The 23,345-nt window shown below is 41.3% G+C and overlaps 1 protein-coding gene across 1 annotated transcript in view; it reads left to right on the top strand.

The window, feature by feature from the left end:
- The first annotated feature begins 9,123 nt into the window (after positions 1-9,123).
- Positions 9,124-23,345, top strand: part of GRIP1 (glutamate receptor interacting protein 1) — a 314,298-nt gene continuing 300,076 nt past the window's right edge. The window contains exon 1 of the mRNA XM_085044549.1: positions 9,124-9,546. Within this exon, the coding sequence (XP_084900675.1) occupies positions 9,492-9,546 (55 nt within the window). The 5' untranslated portion in view covers positions 9,124-9,491. The remainder of the gene's footprint in view (positions 9,547-23,345) is intronic.

Here is a 23,345-nt window from a genome sequence, read left to right as displayed (position 1 = left end):
ATTGCCATTAATTATGAAGGGGCACCTAAATGCTTAAGATAAAAGCAAATATACAGAATGTACATCATGTGTTGTAGGCTTTTTGGAAGGGGGATGACAACTACAGGGTAAGCAGCAAAATTAGTATTCCCAGTACATATTTAAAAATTGAGAACTAAGCTAAAAATAATCATATCATAACAGGAGCAATCAATGATCCAGTTTTTTCCTGTCCAGTTAACTTTATTATGTTTGCCTGAGTGTAAAGTGGATTGAATAACTGAATGTACAAATTCTTGTTATTAAAAGCTGAACATTTTATTGCCCCAGACAGGCTGAGGAAAAGGACATTTAAGATCCTTAAATGTAAGTCTTAACAAATGAACCACAATTAATTGTTACTACTATCATTATTTTTACTATACTTGAAGAATGCTGGAAGTAAAATGTAGTGAATTCAAGAACAGGTACTTTCCATGTGCATTTAGACAATTGCTTACCTTGGTCAAAATAACAAGAGACACAATTCTGATGCAGAAAACCAATATTCCTTTCCAGAGTGGTCTGATCAGCAAGTAAATCAGTCAAACAAATTTAAGGAAAATAGTGCATGGAAGTTTTTTGCCTATATAAACAATACAAGATCTTAATGGGTAATGTATTAAAAAAGAAACTGTTCTAATCAAATTTTGATTACCAACTGATTCTTTTAAGTCTTTATTCAATTTGCATATATTTAAAAGGGAATAGGACAGTGTGTCATAAAAAGGTGCAATGACTTAATTTTTAAAAAGAAATCAATATTTTTGTGCCTTTTTTTTACTTTCTCAGTCTGAAAAACCCTACTACTCTACTACCTAGTAGTATTGAGACTTTACAATTAAGTTGAAACGTGCTAGTTTTTGCTCTGAAGTGCCACTGCTTTATGAAGGATGGTTAAGGCAAGATATGTACTAATAGCTAATGGAGAACAAAAAGATTTATAATTGGATTGTGCTTATTATCAAGAAACTACACCTTACTAAAGGAGAAACATAAATGATAGACATATGGATATTTCATATCAATTTATGCTATACCACACCTTCCCCTATTTGTTTTAAAGTGAGAGTATGAATCTGTACATGTCACTGTGTATTGATTTGCACAGAACCCACTGGATTGTTTGATCCAGGAAAGCTTCTTTCACTCTGTTAGTGGAAGTAACCATATCATTAAAGTTACAGTTTGTCATGTGTACATCCTCTTCTGGATCAGGGCTGTTAGCATTGGATAGTAGTAGTAACTGATACTAAACAATATGTCTTCTTTGTAGAAAACTCATGATAAAATACTTACTATGCCTCTCTAATCTTACTGTGTTTTGAATGTTTTAAACAATTTCTGTAACAGTTTTTTCCTGCTGCAAAGTATAATTGCAGGTTTTCTTCCTTTTCTAGTGCAAGGCTTACAAACACATTCTTTAAGATCATTACATTATCTCAAGTACCTTTAAAAAAGTTTCCCTCTGATCAGCTCAATGTTCTGTGTATTGTAGGAGATACAGATAATAGAGTTATTCACATAAATTTGCATTAATGATACAGAATTTCCCTAAAAGACTAAATTTAATCTACATTTCAAAAAATGAAAAAGCGTGACCAGTATTTTTCTGATAGGCATTCTAGCTGAATATCAGCTTTATGGCTGTTTGTCAAAGAAGATAGAAAAGCCTTTTCTTTAAGATTTAGGGTAAAACTTGGAAATTTCAAATGCATCTAGGCAGCTGAGGTCCCAGTATTGAAAGGCAGTTGGAGCACATCTACATTGCTATGTGCTTTCACGTTCCAATTCATCTGCTTCTGGCACAACATCAAGTCTTTCACACCCGCAGTGCAGACTCTGCTCATTGCTTTTGAGGGCTATTCCTCCCTCACCTCACAGTAATGAAGATTTGGTGCTAGGGATGAAGGGGCCTATAGTGTCTCAAAACTTGCAGGTATTACTTAGGTTATTGTGTAACACTAAGTCCATTTTTTGTCCCTGTAAAATGTCAATGGTTTTAACTTAGCTCTCACTTGAGGCATTCTTGAGACTGCTTACTCAAGGTTGTTTTCCTTCCTTCTACCTTGCTGCTGTTCATTCCAGCTTCCCTTTATGTCTGCCAAGAGTTTGTACAACAGGCAGATGTTCTGTGAGATGCTGGATCCCGAAAAGATTAACTCTTCATTTATAAGGTGGATTCAGGAGGGGCAGGATCATATCAATGTGGAGCCCTAGGGTGACAAGCAGTGTCCCCAGATCTTTCATCCCTGGAGGCAGACAGATTTCATGAACTTGCCCTAGGCCTCCAGAAATGGGACAATTCTGCCCTGTAGTGGAAACAGTTGCACCACCGAGGTGGTTACCCCTCACAGCTGCAAGTTCATGACTGGGTCAGCACTGGCCTGTCATTATTTCTGGGCTAGTGAGGATGCACGAGACAATCAATCACGTGGCTTGTGTGTAGATAATGGGTACAACTAATGTGCCTGAAATAGCAGCTGGCTTTCTGATAATGGACTTCCCAAAGTGCGCTGAGTGTCATTAATAGTATTCACGGCTGCAGGTTGCTTGCCAGAAAAAGTAAGTAAATACATTCATCAGAATTCAACACAGACAAGCATCAAAATGAAATATGCAGGAAAAGCACATGAAGAAAGAGTAAGTACCTTGGGAATTTCAGGGGCCGAATTGAGATTGTTTTGCATGGGCTGTTCTCTAGTACTATGTCTTCTGGAGACACCAAGGTGAACCGTGACAGGCTACTGAACAAGGAACACAGGAGAACTGAAAGAAAAACTGACACCCTCTAAGCTCCTGTGTCCCCACCCAGGCAGCATGCTGAGAACACACATAACCAGCACCCCAGGAAAAATAGCTTTCTAAATTTACCTCACAGGTTACCTGTCATCCTTACCTTTTTAAGGAAAAACTGTCAGTTACTTGTCTGGTGTCTCTCTCTCATTTTCCCTGTCTGTCCATGGAATTTGCCTTGGATCATGAGAGACCGAGGGAGAAAAAGGAAATATGTGAACTGTTCTCAAATCTGAAGCAAAATCCCATTTCACTACATGCAGTTTCCTTGACAATAACAATCTCATTAGTCACAATGAAATCAGAAATCATTCTCCATAATGCATGCAGTAGAAATACCATGAATGACAGTTAACAGGGTCTGGATTTGTTTCCTCCAGGTCTTCTTCGGTCTTTTCCCTAAGCCATCCTCATCCCAGAATACCTCATAGTCCACTCTTTCCTGCAGGCTAATCCTGAGCTTTTGACTCCATGAGTTGTTCCCAAAACTACATTCCTTTTCTGCAGCAGGCTTTATCACTTTCTTGTAAAAGTCAGCTTGCCCATGTTGAGAACCAAGCACTAAAAGAAAGTCTTTCCTATGCTGACCACAGAAATGAAGTAGAATTGTGGAGCCTTCTTCCAGGCAAGTGGCAGAGCCCTGAGTGATGGATATCATGGAGCTCAGTGCACCCAAGTAGGACAGTACAGAGGGTCGTGATCATTTGCACCAAGTCCAGCTGGAGGACAGTCCCTGGAGGTGTACTTCATGGTCTGATACTGGGACCAGTACTGTTTAACATCTTCAATGACCTGAATGATGGGACAAAGTGCACCCTCTGCATGTTTGCTGGTGACACAGTACTGGAGGAGTAATGGATACAACACATGGTTGTGCTCTATTCTGAGGGATCTTGACAGGATGGAGAAATGGGCAAACAGGAATTTCATGAAGTTCAGCAGAGGGAAATGCAAAGTCCTGTATGTGGGGAGGAGTACTGATATATAAATATAACCCCATGTACTGTTATATTCTGGGGTCTGACCAGCTGGAAAGCAGCTTGGTAGGGAAGTGTCTGTGGGTGCTGATGAACACCAAGTTGGGCAGGAGGCAGCAATGTGCCCTTGTGGCCAAGAAAGCCAACAGCCTCCTGGGCTGCATCAGACATAGCCCTGCCAGATGGTCGAGGGGGTGATCCTTCCCCTCTGCCCATCCTGGTGAGACACACCTGGAGTGCTGCTGGATCACATCCTGGGCTCCCCAGTGCCAGGGAAACATGGACATTCCGGAGCAGGTCCTGTGAAGGGCCATGGAGATGATTATGGGCTTGGAGCACCTGACAGAGGGAGGCTGAAGGTGAGGGAGCTGGGGCTGTTCAGCCTGGAGAAGAGAGAGCTCTGGGAGGGATCTCATCTGTGTGTATATACATCTGACTGGGGCAAGTAATGATGATGGAGCCAAACTCTTCTCAGTGGTATTCAGTCAAAGACCAAGAGACAACGGGCACAAATTGAAATACAGAAAATTTAGTTGAAGTATTAGAATAATCTTTTCTACTGTGAGGGTGGTGGAATGCTACTGGAGATAGGAATGCCTGCAGATGTTAATATGTGAGAGTCCTCAATGGAGTTTTAGTGTTGTCAGTAATTTGGGCACATTGGCAACATGGATATATTGGTTAGGGCTTAAGCTACATCAAAAACCATTTGGTTATTTTCTGAATGTTCCTTTAGGTTCCTTTTGGAATGCTTTCCTTATATCTGTTTTAGCTGCTTAGATATAGAGAATTTTTCTGCAAAGATGAAAGTTTTAAGTACTTTCAATTTTTAAAGTCTTTTTCTAGTTAATGCTCTATTTTATTTATAATTCAATATCAGCACAAAAAGGCAGCAATAAGTCAGGGTATTTAATATTTGCATAATTTTCTTTTTTTCATTACACTGGTAATTGTGTAGCCCTTTGCAGCCGATTTACACAACTCATTTTTGTGCAAACAAAACACTTATAAGCACTAATTAGAGTACTTTATTTTAGCAGCACACAACCCCCAAAATGTTGATCTTGGGTACCTATATCTCTTCAGAGCTTGAAGCCTGAGCACACAGGGAAACAGTGTCTCTTTGTCTTGGAGAGGTTACAGAAACAGGAAAAGGCAAGTAGGTAGTCCCAAGAAGTCTGCTGTCTAGTGGGATTTGTGTAGTTGGCACAAGGATGCCATCATGACCAAGAATCTACATATCCTCTTCTGCTAACTCTGACCTTGTTTGCTGTAGTTCAAGGATCTGAGATAAAACCTTAAAAATATTTTCTTTTAAGGGAAATAGAGAAAATCTTCCTGCCTCCTTAAAACATCAGACGGCTAAATCCACAGTCACACAGGTACATAACATAGGCAGCAGGTGGATTGCAGGTTCCTAAACACACAAACACAGTCCATGAAACTCCCATCTTCCCTTTTCACTTATTTGAAGGCTGTAGCCAACTTTCCTAAATTAACTGTGCTCATTTTTTGCATGATTCCTAAATCTTGTTGGGACTGACAGGCCAGGTAACTCGAGGTTTAACTTCCTGATGGGCCCATTTCCACAGGCAGGCTCAGACATCCTCCTCTTCTGCTGAAATCCCCCACTATGCCAATGTGAGCAATTCATGGGACCATAAACAGAGCAAGCAATGGGACCACATCTCCTGCACTGCCCTAAGGTGGACATTCCCCATTGAGGCTGACAATGATTGGCTACTGCTCTGTGGCAGGATGTCCAACTATTTTTTCTTAACATTTGTTAAGAACAGTCCAAAATTGTGTCTAAAATAAAAATCAATTTTTGGTATGTTTCCTATGTCTCATCTGTGAACTTTTTGGCCTGATGGTCAGCAATGTGACAGTAGCTTTCCAGATAAGGCACTTTTTTGAATAAAAGGACACTATAGAAAGAGAAAATAGAAGAGCAGGGCAGGGCAGATACTGCTGTATGGAGTGCATCTCTGGTCTGACTAGCGCTCAGTTCTGGCAAGATTTGTATCAGTTTTTTAATGAAATCACATCACATTTTAATGTGACTCACACTCATTTATGTAACCCGTAGTAAGAATACAGTAACACAGCCTCAGGCTCGCACTGGTGACCAGCCCACCTAAAAGAATCAGAACCTACCCTTCTCCCCAGATGGCACAGGCAAATAATACAGAGCCATCAGCAACAATGTGGTATGCTCAAGTATTTTTTATTTATTCAGAATGATATGGAAGTTTTAATCCAGAAGCCTGTAGAAGTTGCAATATCTTAATATTATAAAAGGTATTTTAGGTGACTTGATTTTAATTTGCTGAAGAGATTTTCCTTGACATCTTCTAAATCTCCTTTTAGTCAAAACCATGTATGCAAACATACATGCAACACTTAGCAAAAAAAAAAAAAAGATAAAAGTTTAGAAGACCTAAAAACTGAGACATCTCTCCTAACTTAGAGGCAATTTATGGTGCAAATCTGCAATTACTGAGAAACATTGTACTCCTCCAGCAATGGAACCCTCTGGCTCACCATCTGCATATTTCTCCTACCTAGCTTTTAAGGAATACATAAGAACAGGAAATTAAAAAAAAATAATCTCTTCTTTAGAATGCTCACAGAATAAAACCTTTCATTGGGAATATTATACTTCTTTCACTTTTGATTAATTCTGGGGCGTTATTGTATGTGCTTCAGATGACCTGCATGCTGCAGTATCAAGTAAGAAGAAAGGGTGCTTCCTTGAAAATCAAGATTTGATTAATTTAAAATTCTCTGGGGAAAAAACTGTACACAGAAAAGAACTGTCAGGAAATTTATATGCTACCTCTGTGATATATTCGCCATAAAATGCACATCAAAATCAGGTGACTGCTTTCTTCCATTAGTAGCATTGGCATACACAGAAGCAGTTGTTCAGTGTAAAACAGCTCATGTGAGTAAGAGAAAGCAATTAAATTAACTTGAGCCAGGCACCCATGCAAGCTTCTCCTGTAGCAAAGAAATGGGGAATTATAGAATGTCATTGCCTTAAAGGATTTATTTGTAAAGTACTGCATAAGACAGAGAGACACATACATATTCCATTTAATGATGCAGATATTGTCAACTATTTAATAGTTTGTATATTTGTTCCTGAGAAGCCGGTGATATTTATAAAAATTAGGACTTATCCCTCATTCTGGAACACAATTCTGGAGCAAATCCAAACCAGCAGCTGGGATTTTATGACTCCTGCAGGATCCTGAAAAATCCCACATTCAGTCCTAAGGAATGCTTACATTCAAAGTGATGACACTATAAAAAATAGCTGGAAAATGGACTTATTGTGGACTGAAGAGTAGGGCAATCCACTTCTTTATTCCTCTGACCTGCAATTTTGCTGGCAAAAAAAAATCAACTGGAGCATCAGAACTACAACGTTAAGGTTCAATGTTTGTATTTTTATCATTTGTAATGGAAATGCTAGGAGTAAAAGGTGGACATCAGAGGTAGAAGTACGATTTAGGATATGGATGACACACAATCATCTGAAGTTTTATTTCATTCCATAGCACTTCAAAGTCCAGGTGTCTTTTAAAGAAATGGCAGAGGTAAATGCCAAAGTAATCTTCTTTTTAAAGTAGTTATATTTCTATACACGTTATTGCCTTTAAACCTGTTCCTGGCTGTGTATTCTCCAGGAACTCTTGGGACAGTTTTCTGCACCTGCTCCTTGTGTTGGTGCCTGCTGGGCTGAATAGCTGCAGAGTCTTTTCTCTTTCCTTTTTCTCTGCCTGAACACCCCAAAGGCATTGTGTGGAAGCTTTGCGCTGTGAGCAAAGAATCTAGCTGGAAATCTTTATTTTATAATGCTTAGAAATTCACATGCACATTCACTTTTTCTTCAGAAATACCAGTAACACCCTCCCCCCCCCGCCCCCAACATTATTTAAGTGAAAGACTGTGAAAGGAAGGAGTCTATTAGCATAAGCATGTCTCTTCTAAAAGAAAAGATGCAAGATTGTGGTTCAAATATGCAGGGAATCCAAATTTAGTGTCCCCTATAATTAACCAAAAATATGAATAGTCACATTATTCAAAGACATAAACCCAGTCTGACACTTGTAACTTTTTTGTTAACACCATGTTGTTGGGTTTTGCTCTAGATCAGGTATCACCTGTCCTCTCACAGGCTGCAAGAGTGTTGTCAGCATAAGGAACTCTTCATTACATACTCTTAATTCAACAGAAGTCCACGATGTGCCCACTCTGGATCACTGCTACTGCTCAGTGATCCTGCAGCATTACTGACGACAGGACTGCAGCCAAAGTGCAATCAAGGGAAAGCCAGGAGCTGCAGCTTTCATCAATGGGATTTTAAACATGGGGTTTTCATGAGCAGCAAGACACATTCTGCTTGACATGCTGGCACAAAGTCAACCCAGAAGAATGCTGTGTCAGGAAACTGTCATGATATTTACAGCAGAAATTAAACCCTTCAAATTTTCCTCTAAATCAAGGGTTTGCGTGTAGTTGTTTGACTATATAAAATTACATAATTTCTAAAAACTATGAGGATGTTACAGACAATATAAAAATAATCACAACATAATTGTTAGGCAGGATGAAGCTCTTATAGGAGTGCACCCCCAGAAGTGCCTTGGAAAATTAAAACGTTTCATTGGTATTACTATCATTATTTTCAAATTACATTCCAACCTGCCACTTCAAATTTTTATAGTGTTTTTTTTCCCTGTAAAAAATAAAAGGAATATTTAATCACCACAGCATTAGTCTCCTGTTAGGACACGGCTGTGCCAGAAATAATTTTAGTGGTGAAATTTAAGGCTTTTTAGTCAAAAGGTCGTAAGGCATTGCCAGTAATACTGACAGAAATTCGACCTGTCACAACCGGGTCCTGGACTCTTTATGGCGCAAATTCTGTTTTATTTGATCGGGGGCTGTCCGTGCGGTCCATGGGAGCTCGGCTCTGTCTTAACTCCTTGTAGCCCAGCTTTCGCACACGTGGGTGCAGGGAAACTGGCCAGCCAGGAACTGCGGAGGGAAAGAGACGAGCCTGTCCGTGCAGCCAGGCGAGGGGCCGGCGGGATGGTCGCGCCGGCCGCCACGCGGGGGCCGAAACTCAGAGCCTTGCACAAGTGCGGAGTTTCACACCCCGCGGCCGCGAACACGAGTGCCGCAACCACGGGCACAGGCAGAGCCGCGCCTGCAGCCCCCGCGCCGTGAGGCAGCCCCAGCCCCGGCCCGCACCTGGCGGGCGTGAGGCGGCGCGCCCCGCCCGCCCCACCTGCCCCGCCGCGCCCGAGCGGGGCCGCCCCGCGCTCTCCATTGTGCGGCCGCCGGCTCGGGCCACCTGCCGGCAGCGCCAGGGCCGGGGCCGGGCACCGCTCCGCGCCTCCTCTGCCTCCCACAATCCCCCCGCCCACCCCCTCCGGTCCCCGGCTGCACCGGGGCGAGCCCGCGCCTTCCCTCCCCGCCCGCCTCCCTCCCGTCCCCCGGCTGGCGGAGCTCCGCCGCCTCCCCTCCCCCGCCCCGTCTCTCCCTCCCACCGCGCGGCCGCCGCCCCTCCGCCGCTGCCCGCCGGAGCCGCCGACTTCCCCCTCAGCGCGGGTCGCCGCCGCCTCGCCCTGCCATGAGCCGCCCCCCGTCGCCGCCGCAGCAACGCTGAGCGGGGAGCGCGGAGCCATGCCGGGCTGGAAGAAGAACATCCCCATCTGCCTGCAAGCCGAGCCGGAGCGAGGTGAGCGTGGAGCGCCGGGGGCGCCGGCCGCGCGCCGCGAGGGAAGGAAAGGGAGGCGGGCGGGCGGGCCGGGGTCTTCGGCGCCGGGTGCCCCTTCCCCGGCCGTGCCGGGCACGGCGGCGGCCGCCCCGCGGTGGGACGGGCGGGCGGCCACGCGCCTTCCATCTTGCTCCGCCGCGGCGGCAGCAGCGGGGGCTGCGGGGGGCGGCACCGCGCCGGGCCGGGGGCACACCGGGCCGAGGGGCACACCGGCCGGGCCCCGCCGCCCCCGCGCCAACTTAACTTTCTCCGCGGTGCTGCCGCCCCTGCTACCCCGGGCCGAGCTTCTACAGCCGGCGGGGGGCGTGAGCCGGGGGGTGGGAAGGTAGCTCTGAAGTGACTTCGCGAAAGTTCCCCGCGTATGGCTCTGCCCCGGGCCGCTGCCGGAGCTGTCCCGTCCCTGGCGGTGGGCGCCGGTGAACCGACCGCGATCGCGCCTCGGCGGCGAGCAGTGCCCCCCGAGTCCGGCATCGCTGCAGGGATGGCCTCGGCTCCCTGAAACCCCCGGACGGGTCGGTGATGTAGGAAGCGAGACGGCTTCTGGTCACTTTCAGGAATAAACAGTCTGTTTATTTTAATAGAAAGGTAACTTCGCGCCTTCCTCAGAGGGCTTATGTCATGGGTGAGTGTTGTCACTTGCTCTGTCTTCATCCTGTCAGTCAAAGACAAAAAGGCTGGGGCACCATTTACTCTCAGGTATGCCCGTCGTCTTTATGGCTTTGATTTCCAGGTTAGTTCCGTGCTAGCATGTGGAGTCCTGAGGTAGGACATTTGGGTTTGGTTGCTGCTGTGTTGGATGGCTGGCTGTCCTGCTAGGAACCACAATTCACCAAGTATCAAAAAGGAGGAGGTTCTGTTTGCTGTGTGGAAGAAGTCTTTTTCCCTTGCATTGGAGGTGGAAGTCTGTTGCAGAACTGCTGCCCTTCTTCTGACTGGTAAATCCTGTCCCTAATGGGAAGTTCATCACAAACATATGACATCATGAAAATAGTTGACGAAATGAGCACAGGTATTTCAGCCGTGAAAAGCAAGCATTTTAGTCTTTACTCTTAGTAAATACATCATTACTAAAATCTGTGGTCATACTTCTTTATGTCAGGAATCAGTGTAGCAGATGAATCACAGAAATAGGATGGATGACAGTTGTCAAAATATATCAGATGCTTTTACAGATGAGGGAACTTTAGAAGAGGTCTAATCTGGCTGTGTCAGAAATGGGAAAGATTTTCTCATTTCATTCTGCATAAAGGTTGTGTCATGAGCTGTAACATGCAGACTTGTCTTTATTCAGAGTAAACAATGGTGGTGGTTTTGCTCTGATGGGTTTAATGTCAGTTAGAATACTGATTTGTTAACAGTTCTTGTTTATTCCTATTTCTGTTTAACCACTTTCATCTTCATTAGGAAGCCAAATAGATTTATATGTTAATAGTCTTATCACTGATGCTTTTCTTTATTGTATTTCAGTTGTGTAAATAGGAAAAGCTCTACTGTGCCTGAAGTAAATTACTGCTTTCTGAAATATGTTGCGTTGTATGGCGCTTAAGTTTAGCTAGTAATTTAGCAGGATTCCAGTCACCGGAACTCTCCTGATTTAGACTTGGAAAAATATTAAATGGTCAAAAGTTAATCAGCATTGAATTTAGTAGTTCTTGAATATGAAGAATAGATGAAATAAAGCTTTCAAGCTAGACAGAAAAATGGCCAGTGCAGTAATGAAATGAAGGTGCATCTTTAGCTAATGTAGGAGTTTAGTGTGGCATTGAGTAAAAGGCAATTACAAATACAGTTAAATTCTGGTTCAAAGCCAGTTATGTTAACATCCCCCTCTTCTGTTTCTAGAAAATATTTCCATTCAGTTACTCTGCAGAACATTTTATGTACATAATGCTATCAGAAGACTTCTGTGAATGTAAATACTGTTATTTTAAGCTAACAGTGTAGCCGATAGCTTTCTATGATTTAGATACTGGATGTGAAATATTTAGTAATATAAATTGTATTTATGTCACATATACAAGCATGCTTATATATAGGATATAAAATATCCATTTATCCATCCCAAATGCTTGTGTATATAGGCTAAGAATACCCATATAGACTATAAGAATAAGAAACATTTAAATGCATGTGTATTTTCTGTAATTTTATGTTCCTGTAATCTGATTGTTTAAATGAGTGTTTTGTTCCTGTGAGGGGGGCCAGTCTTTATTCAACCCTATGAACACCAGTAGGACAGATTAGTAGTTTCCTGTATAACAGCACAGACCTGCTAAGTTAATTTGGTGCTGCAGCTTTTTAGTGGTGATCACTTGTAAAACAAACTACAGAATGAAAAGGGATGAAGCAAGCCATCCAAACTAGAAAAGTACCCTACAACCACAAACCAAACAAGATCTGAGAAAAGAAGTGAGTAGGTAAGTAATGCTAGTTTATCCTTGTGCCTCCTGCTGGCTTTACCCTTCAGGGGAGCCTCCCCTGCTGGCTTTATGATATCCACAGTCCATACCCCCCATTCTCTGTCATAATAAACAGGTACTGTGCAGCTTTAATTTCAAGTCTAGTTGTAGCAGCAGATTTCAACTGGAAAAAGTCAGCTCTGGAGGTGCTGGGAAAACTGGGAAGGCAAACATTGCCCTGTGGTGACCTACAAGTGGTTTGTACCAGACTGTTTTTTGCCAGGCTTTTCCCCCTCAAATGTCACAGGCTTCCTTTTAGCTTTTTCTCGAGAGCTCTGCATCCTCTGCATGCACCTGGAGGGAGCTGATCGGGCTCGGGCTCTTAGGTCCTCAGCAGTGGAAGGAAGGAAGCTGTGGGCACTAGGATGTGAGGCTTGAGAGGTGGGTGGATTTGTTAGAGAGGATGTGAGGGCTGTATTCTCAAGGCACTGTGGCATGGAAGGCTTACTGGGTGCCAGTAATGTTTCTCAGTCCAAACCAATGCGGCATTGCTTTGGGGAGTACCTCAAGGCTGTTGTGTTTCCCCAGATGCTCAGTTCATCTAGGGTGTCAGGAACTGGATGGCAGTGCTGCCACACTGCGCTGCATGCCACAGCATATTCTGGTGCAAGGAATCAACTTGAAAACTATCCAAGGAGCTGCTTTGGTTTAATGTGAGGAGATGTTGGGATATTGCAAGCAATGATTACCTTGTGCAGGCATACAGAGTTTGCTCCAAGTAGGGTTATTTTAGCGTGTTGGTACCCTTGTTTGCCCCTTCCTTGCTTCAGAGCTCCCCTCCATATTGAGTAACTACCTCAAAAAGTCCTTAGCGCAGCCTGTGATTGTTGTTCCTACAAGTCATGCGCTGAAATGGAGGTTATCCAAAAACTCGATAAAATCAGAATTTTGCTAATGGAAATTGGCAGGTCTTGTTGAAATGAAGTAGCAGAGACATGGTCAATGCAGTTGGCTCACCTTGGCAACAATTGATACTCTGAGTGAAGGAGAATAACCTGGGATAATGCTTCAAGCATTGGAGTGTGTGTTTGCATGTGGGGTTTAACATTTGTGAGTGTGCTTTGTGGTGGAACAGATTCTCTTCTGAGGGGTGGCAATCAGTGATATTTCAACAAGTATTTTTAGATGTCTTCACGGTGGAAATTATGTGGGATACTTACGTCAACTAAAAAATCATATTGTGCTGATTTTCAGTGACTAAACCCAAATTTAAAATATGGAGAGCTGCTTTTTTGTGTATACTGCAGCACAGCTCTGGTATCTGCTCCCTGCTCTGTAATCGAACAGTACTCTGCAGTGGCTGCGCTGCTTCCACTGCCACAATTATCACAAGAAGTCCTCTCCTTTAGAGGAAAGAAACTGTGCTCTGTGTTGAGTAAAAGATTTGTAACATAAACCTGATGTATACCCTGTGATTTAAAAAATGACACGTGAAGATGTACCAGTGTAAGTCTTTAAAATTCAGGGCACACTTCCCTCCTTCCCCATTTTCTGCCCAAGACGTTAAATCAGATCTTGTTGTAAACCACCTAAAACATTTTCTAGGGTGACACCTTAGTAAATACTTTAGGAAGAAAAATGTCACTGGAATTAGTTTTGTTCAATATTGCTTCTAGTCAAGTTAAATGAAGGTGTTTCATGGAACTCCTGTTTCAACTTCATAGCTGATCAAGTTTGACAGTAGTATGGAAAATATTTGTATATCTTGTATGCTCACTATGGGACTGCTTGAGATCCCTTAGTGTACATACATGTTAATTTTAGAAATGCATCTAAGTATGCTTTGGTCTTGATTTTATTTTTTAAGTACTTTGCCTTCCACAGTTGTTTTTCCAATGTTAAATAGATCAGTTACATCAAGGAAGAAGGAAAGATTTTCTGCTTTTCTGTCCATGTTCACACTTGACAATCAGGGAAATGAGGTGAACTTCAAGAAAACATTTTAAAGGAAACATTAGGAAATGTTTTAAACTCCAGAACTCAAGGATAAAAAAGTGTGCAGGTATTTTGTGAATCCTGCCTCAAATACAAAACCAGCATGTTCCATGGAAGATGTGCTGACAACAAGCATCTATCCCTGAGGTCACTGCTGCGTGAGCTTGTCTGCTCATCTTAAGCTGGAAGAGAATCAGTTTCTCAGATAAGGGAAAGATATGTTACTGAATTTAATCATGTTATTGTGGGTTAGCAGTTTGCATCTGATCAAATGAGGCCACTTTACAGCAGCTACACTTCATGGTCTTGCCAGGTACATGTTAAACATTAGCTTATTTTCAGCCCAGAAGGCTGAGGGTGACTGTTCTTTGTATTTCAAGCTCTCACCTAGTAAGGCAAGAGGAATCTTTTTCTTCTTGATCTTACATGGGTTCTTGGAAAGAAGAGAGCTGAAGAGAGCTACAGACCTAGGATCAGAAACCTTGTTCAGAGGCTCTCTGTCCGTCTTTATCTGTTTTCTCATGTGTGTCACATGCCTCCTGCAAAGTTAAAGTATAACCTGGATGGCAGAAAACTTTGTGAGAAGAGAATATGCTCAGAGGGGCAGGTCTAAGAATCAGGATGGGGTGTCGGGGATGAACATATGGAGAGAGATGTGTGCAAGATCATCTTTTACCCCAGGGAAGGCATTGCCTAGACTTGGTGTGGCATGCAGATAGATATCTAATACATGAACAACTGGGGCATTTGGTCAGTTATGGTATGCAAAGCACACTGTAGTTGCTTACCTTTAAGGTGAAAAAGTGAAAAGGACCAAAATGGAAGGAAATGTCAGTTTCTCAGCTGCTGACGCAAGAAGCTGGCTTCATTCATCTTCTCCAGCAGCATCTGAAACTACCACTAAATCTCAGATTGGAAAACACTAATACTAGGAGATAGATTAATAACAAAATACTAATTGCAAACTGGATATATTTTGTTCTTGTCAGGACTTCTGCCTCTATTCACCTCAGTCTTGACTGAACTGTGCCTTGGAAACGTAGTCTTTCTCTGTTTGCTAAACTGAGCGTTGGTGAAGGCCATTTGCCAGGTGGGATAAGATGGCACTCTGGAGCTGGTTTCAGTAGCATGCAAAGGGCACAGGCGGGCTGTGTCAGTTTTTTCATTCTTTTAAAATTAGCTGGGATGGACAAGATTCTAACACAGGGATGGAAAAGAGGCAGCAATTGCTCCCTAGTGCCCTTTTAGCACAACAGGAACTGAGAGCAGGCAAAAGTCATCTACATCTCTTGTGATCTGCATAGCCAAGTTAACAACATTTTATCACCTGTTGTATTAAAAGAATTAGTTAAATCTTGTGGGATCTTCATGAAGGTGTGGTCTTCACTGATAGCTGAGAGATTATCGTCTCCTGTGTCTGCATCACAACCAAGGTTTTTCCCCTCATATTGAAAGAAAATGTGAGATAAGTGCAAATAAATGATTTCTGTTTTTTGCAGAGGCAAAGCAGTTTTTGTTCATGTTTGTCAGAAATGCAGTTAGATTTGTCAGCAGTGAGTAATGGCAGCAAACACTCCAGCTTGCCTCAAAGAACAGCAACACATAGAACTTGAAGCACTAACAATATTTGCCACTGACAGGCACAGTTGCTTTTTTGTGGGTATCTGGGAGCTATGAAGGGAGTAAGCTCTAAACAGCAAGTTTTTGATCAGTTTCTTGCACACTGAAACGTTAGAGAGAGACATAACTGGAAATACAGAAGCTACAGTGATCCTTCGGTAATTTAGATGTAGACAACTTGTATTGAATCTTAGTGCATACTTATATCCCTGCTATGGGCTGCTTTTTGTATTATTCAAGATTATCTGAGCTGCCACAGCTTAAGGTTCTCCCTGAAGAGCTGTGCAGACCATGTTGCTCTCCAGTGGTTGCAGGAGGTAAGGCTTGATGCTGTACCTTCTCCCCACTGGTTGTATCTGGGTCCTCTTCAGTCATCATGCTTTTGAAAAAAGATACACCAAGTCAGCAGGTATCTGTAAGGGTCTGATGGTTGTGGCTGTGAAATTCTGATGTGTTTGAATGTTTTACCTAAGCTGTTTGAATTTATGCACATTGAAATGTTGAGTACCATCCATCCTGACTTAGGCAAAAACAGACTAATGATATGTGTCAGCATCCTATGTGGATGTGGGCAGGATGATCACCTGCTCAGAGCTTCATTTGGACAAGATTAGTGTGACACCCTGCAAAATTCAGGGTAAAATAATAACATTTGTGTCAGATACAAGTGATTTTGATTACTGTATCACCCAACGGTTGGTTTTTTTCCTGTTTTTTTTTTCCCTTTTTTTTTGTTTTTGTTTTTGCTGGTCCTCTTTCTGTTGGCATAGACTGTCCTTTAGTGGTATGAAGTAGCCAGATTTTTTTATGGTTCTGAATGATGTTGCTGGTCTAACGTCTGGGTTTTTTTCAAAGTCATTATCAGTGCAAAGTTCTGTGTTTCACTGATTCTGCATCACAGATTAGGAGCGGTGTTCTTTGCTTACTGTTGAAATAGTTTAATGAGAACTTACGAATTGAAAAGACTGGCAATCAGGGGTGGCACTTTTGGTACTGATACATATTCCATAAGGAATTTTCTTGTCTTCTCTCTTTGGAAATCACCACAAGAATTGAGAATGGCTGGCATGACTGACTCAATCTCTGTATTGTCTGTGCCTTGTCTAATTTCTTGTTATTAGTAAAAACCACCATTAGGAAGATTCTGCTACTTCAAAGGAAAACTGCAGAGAGTATTTTAGTAGTTTTACCATCTTCTTTACACACTGGAATCTCACAGACATTTAGACATTTAGGGAGCTCCACAGTCTCCTCATGCAAGTTTAAATCTTCTCTCAAAATAAGAGAAATTATTACCTGAAGTATAAAGGTAGAAATGTAATGATGACAGTTTAAAGTAACGGTCAGTGAAACTTACCAGATTTTTTTTTTACCAGTGGTATGAAACTGAATTTTTAACACCACTGTTTTGTGGGCTAGTAATTTCATATTGTGTAACCAAATACAAACTCCTCCTTATTAACAGTGTTTTGAATGTTGTAAAGTATTGCCAGAATGTATCTTCTCACTGTCTTTCTTAGGAAGGTAGGCACTATTTAAAATACTTATTTTTCTTTACTAAGCCATGCTATGTAGTTAGGTCTTTATTCCTGAAGCAGTTTCCCAGTAGGTGAGCATACAGTGAGACATGGTCTCTCTGTCCCACAGTGCAATGTGTGAATGCAACCCAACACATTTACATTTAATCAACAAAATGAAGAAAGACATATCGGTGACTGGTGTGTAAGTGAATCAGATCTTGTTTTGTTTCTGTGGATATCAGTTAGTGACACAGAAACAATGCCAGCTTTCCTACAATTGCCTGACATGGAGACAGGTGTTCTGCAGTCCAGCATGTTGTGTGTTAGTTTAGCTTCTTCTACAATAGGACAATATTCATGAGAACAATTTTTGCAGGCAAAAAATTAAGACAAATAGTTGCCACTTTTGGGGGGCTATAATAACAGCTAACATCACAACAAATCCAGCAGTCAAAAATATTTGTGTGATAAATGTGTTCTGCATAGGCAGGAAGGAAAAAGGTTATAGAAAGTTGTTATTGAAATGGAAATAACAAACCTGGGGCGTATTTGAATTATATTATTCTTTTTTTATTTGGATTATTGTCTCCATGGGACAGATAATGAGTCCTTTGTATTTCTGTTGCAAAGAACAGCCTTCCCTGCTTCTGTCTTTCACCATGATTACCAACTCCCCTTTACTAAAGGTGAGGAACAACCTGCTGCTGGCAGGTGCTACTTCTCACCTGAGAAGTTTTTCTGGCATCTGAGCAAAGTCAGGATGGTTCCACAAACAAGTTGTATCAAGTTTCCTGCTATACTTCCCTTTCTCAAAGTCTCTTAAAGCATTGGTAACTGGTCACTTTGTACCCATGCTACTCGTGACAGGGTTTAGACCTGAGTTTGAGAGGCCGCAGTTGTGGAATAAACACATTGTTTTACTGCTCTTGACAAAAATTTAGTCTCAGTGGCATTTTCAGTGAAGTATTTAGTTGGTTTTGTGTTAGGAATGGATTATTTACACAACAGCTGGGCAGGAAGTAGAGTGGTAGTCACAGAGCAGATACTCTGGGGAGTAAAATTCACTGTCTGGTAAATGGATGCAACTCTGCTGGATTCTGAAGGTTAATTCACTTGTGACAGCAAATTTACTGAGCCCTTATACCTGTTAGTGGAGGCTGTTTCTTAGTCCAAGGCCTCTTCTGAAAAGTCAGAGAAAACTATTGCCAAGAATACCTTGCCTCCTTCCTGTATATCTGCCAGTTTTTTCTTCTGCATTTTTACGTTTTCTGGGTCATATTTGTAAATACCACAATGTTTTTGAATGCAGTGAAAAATTTCGAGCTTGAGCCTTTACAAAATACCTTATGTATTTGATAAAGCTTCCAAATTTGTGAGGAACATTCCTGTAACTTACTTTGACTTTTTTCTTCTAATACTAAACTTTCCCAAGCCAAATGATATATAAGATGTGGGCTTTAAATTAACTGTGTTGTTAAAGATTCTATGTGCATCATGATTTGACAGGACTGAAGAAATGTCTCCTCTCTTACAGAAATGTGTTTTGAAATTACAATTTGTAGTGCTTTTAACTTCATCTCCTATTAGGACTGTTTGCAAAATGTGCAGGAGCCAGATAAACTTGCAGGATTTGCATGTCAAAAGTGAAGCAGTTGATCAAATGCTTTCAGCTGGGGTGTGTGCAGCTCTATGGAGAGGGGAGAGAAAGAATGAAATGGATAACACATAAGGATAATTCAGTAGCTTTATACTTGCAGCTCTTGCAAGTCAATACCTCAATTCAGGAATATTCATAGTATCAAAAACGTTGGACTTGAAGCATAAAGTGTTGAAACATGGCTGATGTTTTTGTGTATTCATGTTTGCCTTTTGAGAAAACACACCTTGTAACTTAAATTTCATATTATCTTGATTTGAATACTGTAGGGCTTTAGTATTCCCAAGCTTTCCTGTCATTACAGCCACTGACAAATGATGCACTAACTCAGGCTTTTCTTATGGTATTTCTTATTTCCTGTATCTTTCTTGAGTGCACTAATCCTAAAGTTTTTGAGGTTTCTTGTCTGCCTAAGTTATTTCTTTCACATGTCCACAGATTTAGCCATGAGCTAGCACCTATATTTATGTCTTTCTTTAAAAAACCAAAAATCAAGAATACTATGTATTGTAGTAGTTCCTCATTCTGCTTAGACAGATTTCAGATGCATTCACTTAAGTTTCTTAATTTAGTGTGAACTGATTCTTTCTTTTCAGAATACTTTAATATGAAAAGGGCTTTAATTTCCAAATAACTTGCCCTCTGCCATTAAAGATCTGTTTTTCAAACAAAAGAAAAAGAAGGTTCAGCTGCTGGCACTATATTCTATTTTCTGCTTTTGTCAAAGATCAGGGTAGTAGGTAAGTAGTGCCTTAAGCCATGTTCCTATACATGTTTCTTTTTTGTAAAGTGATTGAAGTTATTTTAAAAAACACAACCTCTAAGAATTTTATGATGTCTTCCTCAGGTTTAAATAAAGGAAGCATGCTTGTGGGTGAGTTATGGAGTCCCCTGTCATCTGAAAAACCAGTCTTGAATATTTTTTCTTTGCCAGCTTATAATAAACATCTGGCTAGTTTTGACGTTTGTCCTTTTCCTCCTTTTCCATCACTCCTTTTTATTTTTTTCTGATCTTACCAGGGTTGGTGGTATTTTTTTTCTGACTCCTTTTTGTAACTAGGCGTATTTAGTTCCTCTTTAACTGCAAAGAAAGAAGTCAGCACAAAAATTAAAAATAATATGATTGCCCTGTTCATTGAAACTGAACAACTCTGGTGTTCAAGCTGATGCTATGGAGAAAAGTATTGAGAAGTGGCCTTTAACTGACTTGTTTCAAGTGTTGCTTATTATTTTCTTAGTGATAGTTGTCTGAAATAATTACATAAAGTCTTTTTTAATTTGTATGGTTATGCTTTCAGCTATTAAAATGAAAATTCAGTTTGTTTATGTGAAACTTCTAAATGTTCTAATTCACAAAATTGGGATTTTATGCAGTTATTTGAATGCGCTGTAATTTTTTGAGAAGCTGATGCTGAATTATAGAGCATTCCTACATAATTAAGATACCCAGGATTGTAGTTACACACATTTAAGGGTTTGCAAGGTTAAAAGTAAGGATTTTCATGATATTTAAGAATATACCTGTTGTGGCATACTGTGCTAGTAAAGCACCATACACAGGGAGCAGAAATGAAGGTCTTCTCCTCAGATTATTCTGAAGTCATGGTTTGTGACAGTATTCTTTAAATAGAACAATTTTTAGCCTAATGTAATGAATCTGTGTGTTCAAATTCAGATACAAAACTTACTGGACTGCCATGTGGATTCCAGTTAATAATTGATAGCTCACTGAGGAGTAAAAGAAAAACAAAAACTGGTGATGACAATATGTCCAAGGGATCTGTCTGTCAGCAAAAGGTGCCCATGAAAGGCTTGAACCAGCAAACTGTCCCGCACGGAGTCCCTAATCCACCAAAGTGTTTAAAAGTATACATGTTTTTCTGGATCAGATCACAACACTCAGTAGTGTTGGCTAAGCTGTAGCAGAATGAATGGCTGATGAGTCTGGTCCCAGTTCATTTGTTGCTCATCTGAAAAAGTTTTCTAAGTCAAGGTTGCTGAAACCTTTGCTGCCTAAGTGTGCAGATAGAATCATAGAATGATGTGGGTTGGAAGGGGCCTTGAACGTCACCCTGTTCAAACCCTTGTGCTATAGGCAGGAACCCTTCCACTAGGGCAGAGAGCTCAGAGGCCCGTCCAGCCTGGTCTTGAGCACTGCCGGGGATGGGGCTGCCACAGCTTCCCTGGGCAGCCTGTTCCAGTGCCTCACCACCCTTACAGCAAAGAACTTCTTCCTAGAATCTAATTTAAACCTACTCTCTTGCCATTTGCAGCCATTCCTGCTTGTCCTGTCACTGCAGTTCCTGATGGAGAGAGAGTCCCTCTCTGGCTTCCTTGTAGGCCCCGTTTAGATACTGGAAGGCTGCTCTGGGGTCTCCACACAACCTTCTCCAGGCTGAACAGTCCCAACTCTCCCAGCCTGTCTTCAGAGGAGAGATGCTCTAGTCCCCTTGTCAACTTCGTGGCCCTCTGGACTTGCTCCTGCAGTTCCCTGTCCTTCTTAGGTTGAAGGCATGAGAACTGTACGCAGTACTCCAGGTGGGATCTCAGGAGAGCAGAGGGGGAGAATCACCTGTCTTGACCTGCTGGCCATGCTCCTTTTGTTGCAGATACTTGAGAATGAATAATCCTTTTGAAGCCAGTGTGCTTTAAATTTAGGCTTATAACTTACATGCTTAAGTGGATCAAATGGTAATTCTAAATTGAAACTGTTTATTTTGTTTAATTAAAGATCATTCTCATGACACCTGCTAATATCGGTTTGATAGGGGGGGGAAAGAAAGGCAGTAAAAAGGATTTAAAATACCATAAATTTTCTTCCTCTGTCTTTATTAAAATGCTGGCTTTTTTTCCCCAGAGAACTTGTAAAATGTTTTTCTTTGCTGGCATTCCTTTGCTTATTTCTCATATTCCTTGTTGGAAGAGAAGTTAAATGTGTTTAACTGCAGGGTGTTCGACATTTTTTCTGGTGGAAAAGCTTTTGCGCTCGTTGAAAAATACTGCATCCTGACTGTAAGTGATGTGCAAAAAATGTGTATTCAGAGCTGGCAGTTTTATTACCAGAAGTAACATGTACCATTTACCCAAACAGGTCTGAGATGTCGCTGTGTTTTCAGAATTACCTGATTTATTAACACTAAGAGGCTAATAATTATATATCATAGTAGAAGGAACAATGTTTGTCAGAGTGGAAACATTGAGAGGGGTGGGGTTTTTTAAAATTTAATTTTATTTTTTTAAGTTTTTCTTTCATGTGGATCCTAAAACCTACGAACTTTTCCCTACTGCATATTAGTGAAGTAGCACTGGAAGCAGAAGGTATCACAGTACCAAATAGGGTAGCATCTTGGTTGAAATCAGTAAGAATTTTCTGTTGAATTTGTTGAAAATAGGATACCTGTGCTGTTGTCATTTGGGACAGCTACAAATTTGGCTTAGTTTTTTGAAAACTGGAGTATGGCATTGGATGGGATAACAGGATCACCTGTTGAGAAGGAGGGGTTAAACACTCTGGGTCTTTTACTGTGAATTGGCATTGAAAGGTGTTTGGAGGAAAACTAGTGATGCTATTTTTGTGCCTTGTTCCTTAATTCCCAGATAGTTTAAAATACATATGCTTCTGGATATTTCTTCCTACTTTGATTTTGTATTCCAGTCTTTCTTTTTTTGTGAGGTGCTGATGTCTGTACTTTGAAAATGCTTTGGCACCTGGGATGTGTTATTAAAATTAAGCAATAATAGAAATATTAAAATTTCCAGAGGAACTTACAAATGCTCCCAGACAAGCCTTAATGTTTTCTGCTTTGTCGGTCAGAAAAGAAGACTTTGAGTTTGTTAGTTTGTTTCATCTTCAGCACTGCTCTATAAGCTTTAAGCCTTCCTTCTTTAAAGTAAGGTAGGTATTATTTTGTGGAAAAAAAATTGGGGTGGATGTGTGGTTGGTGCAAGATCACAGTAAACATCTGCTTTGCAGTTTGAACTTTCATGTCTTGTTCTTCAGTCAGTGAACCACTGTAGTCTGTAGTCTTTCCTGTATGAAGGAGTTGTATAAGATTTCTCTTTAATAGTTGGTTAGAAAATACAAGTAGAAGAAAAGGAGGCGCCTTTTTTTTCCCCCGAGAAAAAGACTATACTTACTTGTGTGAATACAATATGTAGGAGCGATTGGAAGTCCCCCTGCTCACCCTTAAAAGTGGGATCCAATGTCAAATGGATCATCCATGGAGTAAGCTGAGTAATAATAAAAAAGCTGAATAAACCCAATATTATTCTGCAATATGACATTGTCGTAAAACAGTTCCAGTGCTCTATAGCTTTTCAGTCAGTAAAAAAAAGAATTCTCTTAACAAACAGTACTCATATGTCTTTAAACACACTTGAGTATTGCTATGGTAAAGAACATTGGTGTAAAAGTCATTCAACCCTATGGATATTTATTTGTGTATCCTAGTTTCCTGTTCTACTGGTGCATCTCAATGTGTTTATTAAAGATTTCCTTGAGAAAAAGTCTTCAGGAAACATCATTTGAACATAAATGTTTAATCAGGGGAGAGAGGGGCATTATTTTCG

This window comes from Lichenostomus cassidix, chromosome 1Aa (genome assembly GCF_008360975.1).
Source record: "Lichenostomus cassidix isolate B80296 chromosome 1Aa, HeHo_3.0, whole genome shotgun sequence".
In the NCBI taxonomy this organism is placed as follows: Eukaryota; Metazoa; Chordata; class Aves; order Passeriformes; family Meliphagidae; genus Lichenostomus; species Lichenostomus cassidix.
This window is presented reverse-complemented; position numbering and strand designations above follow the sequence as displayed.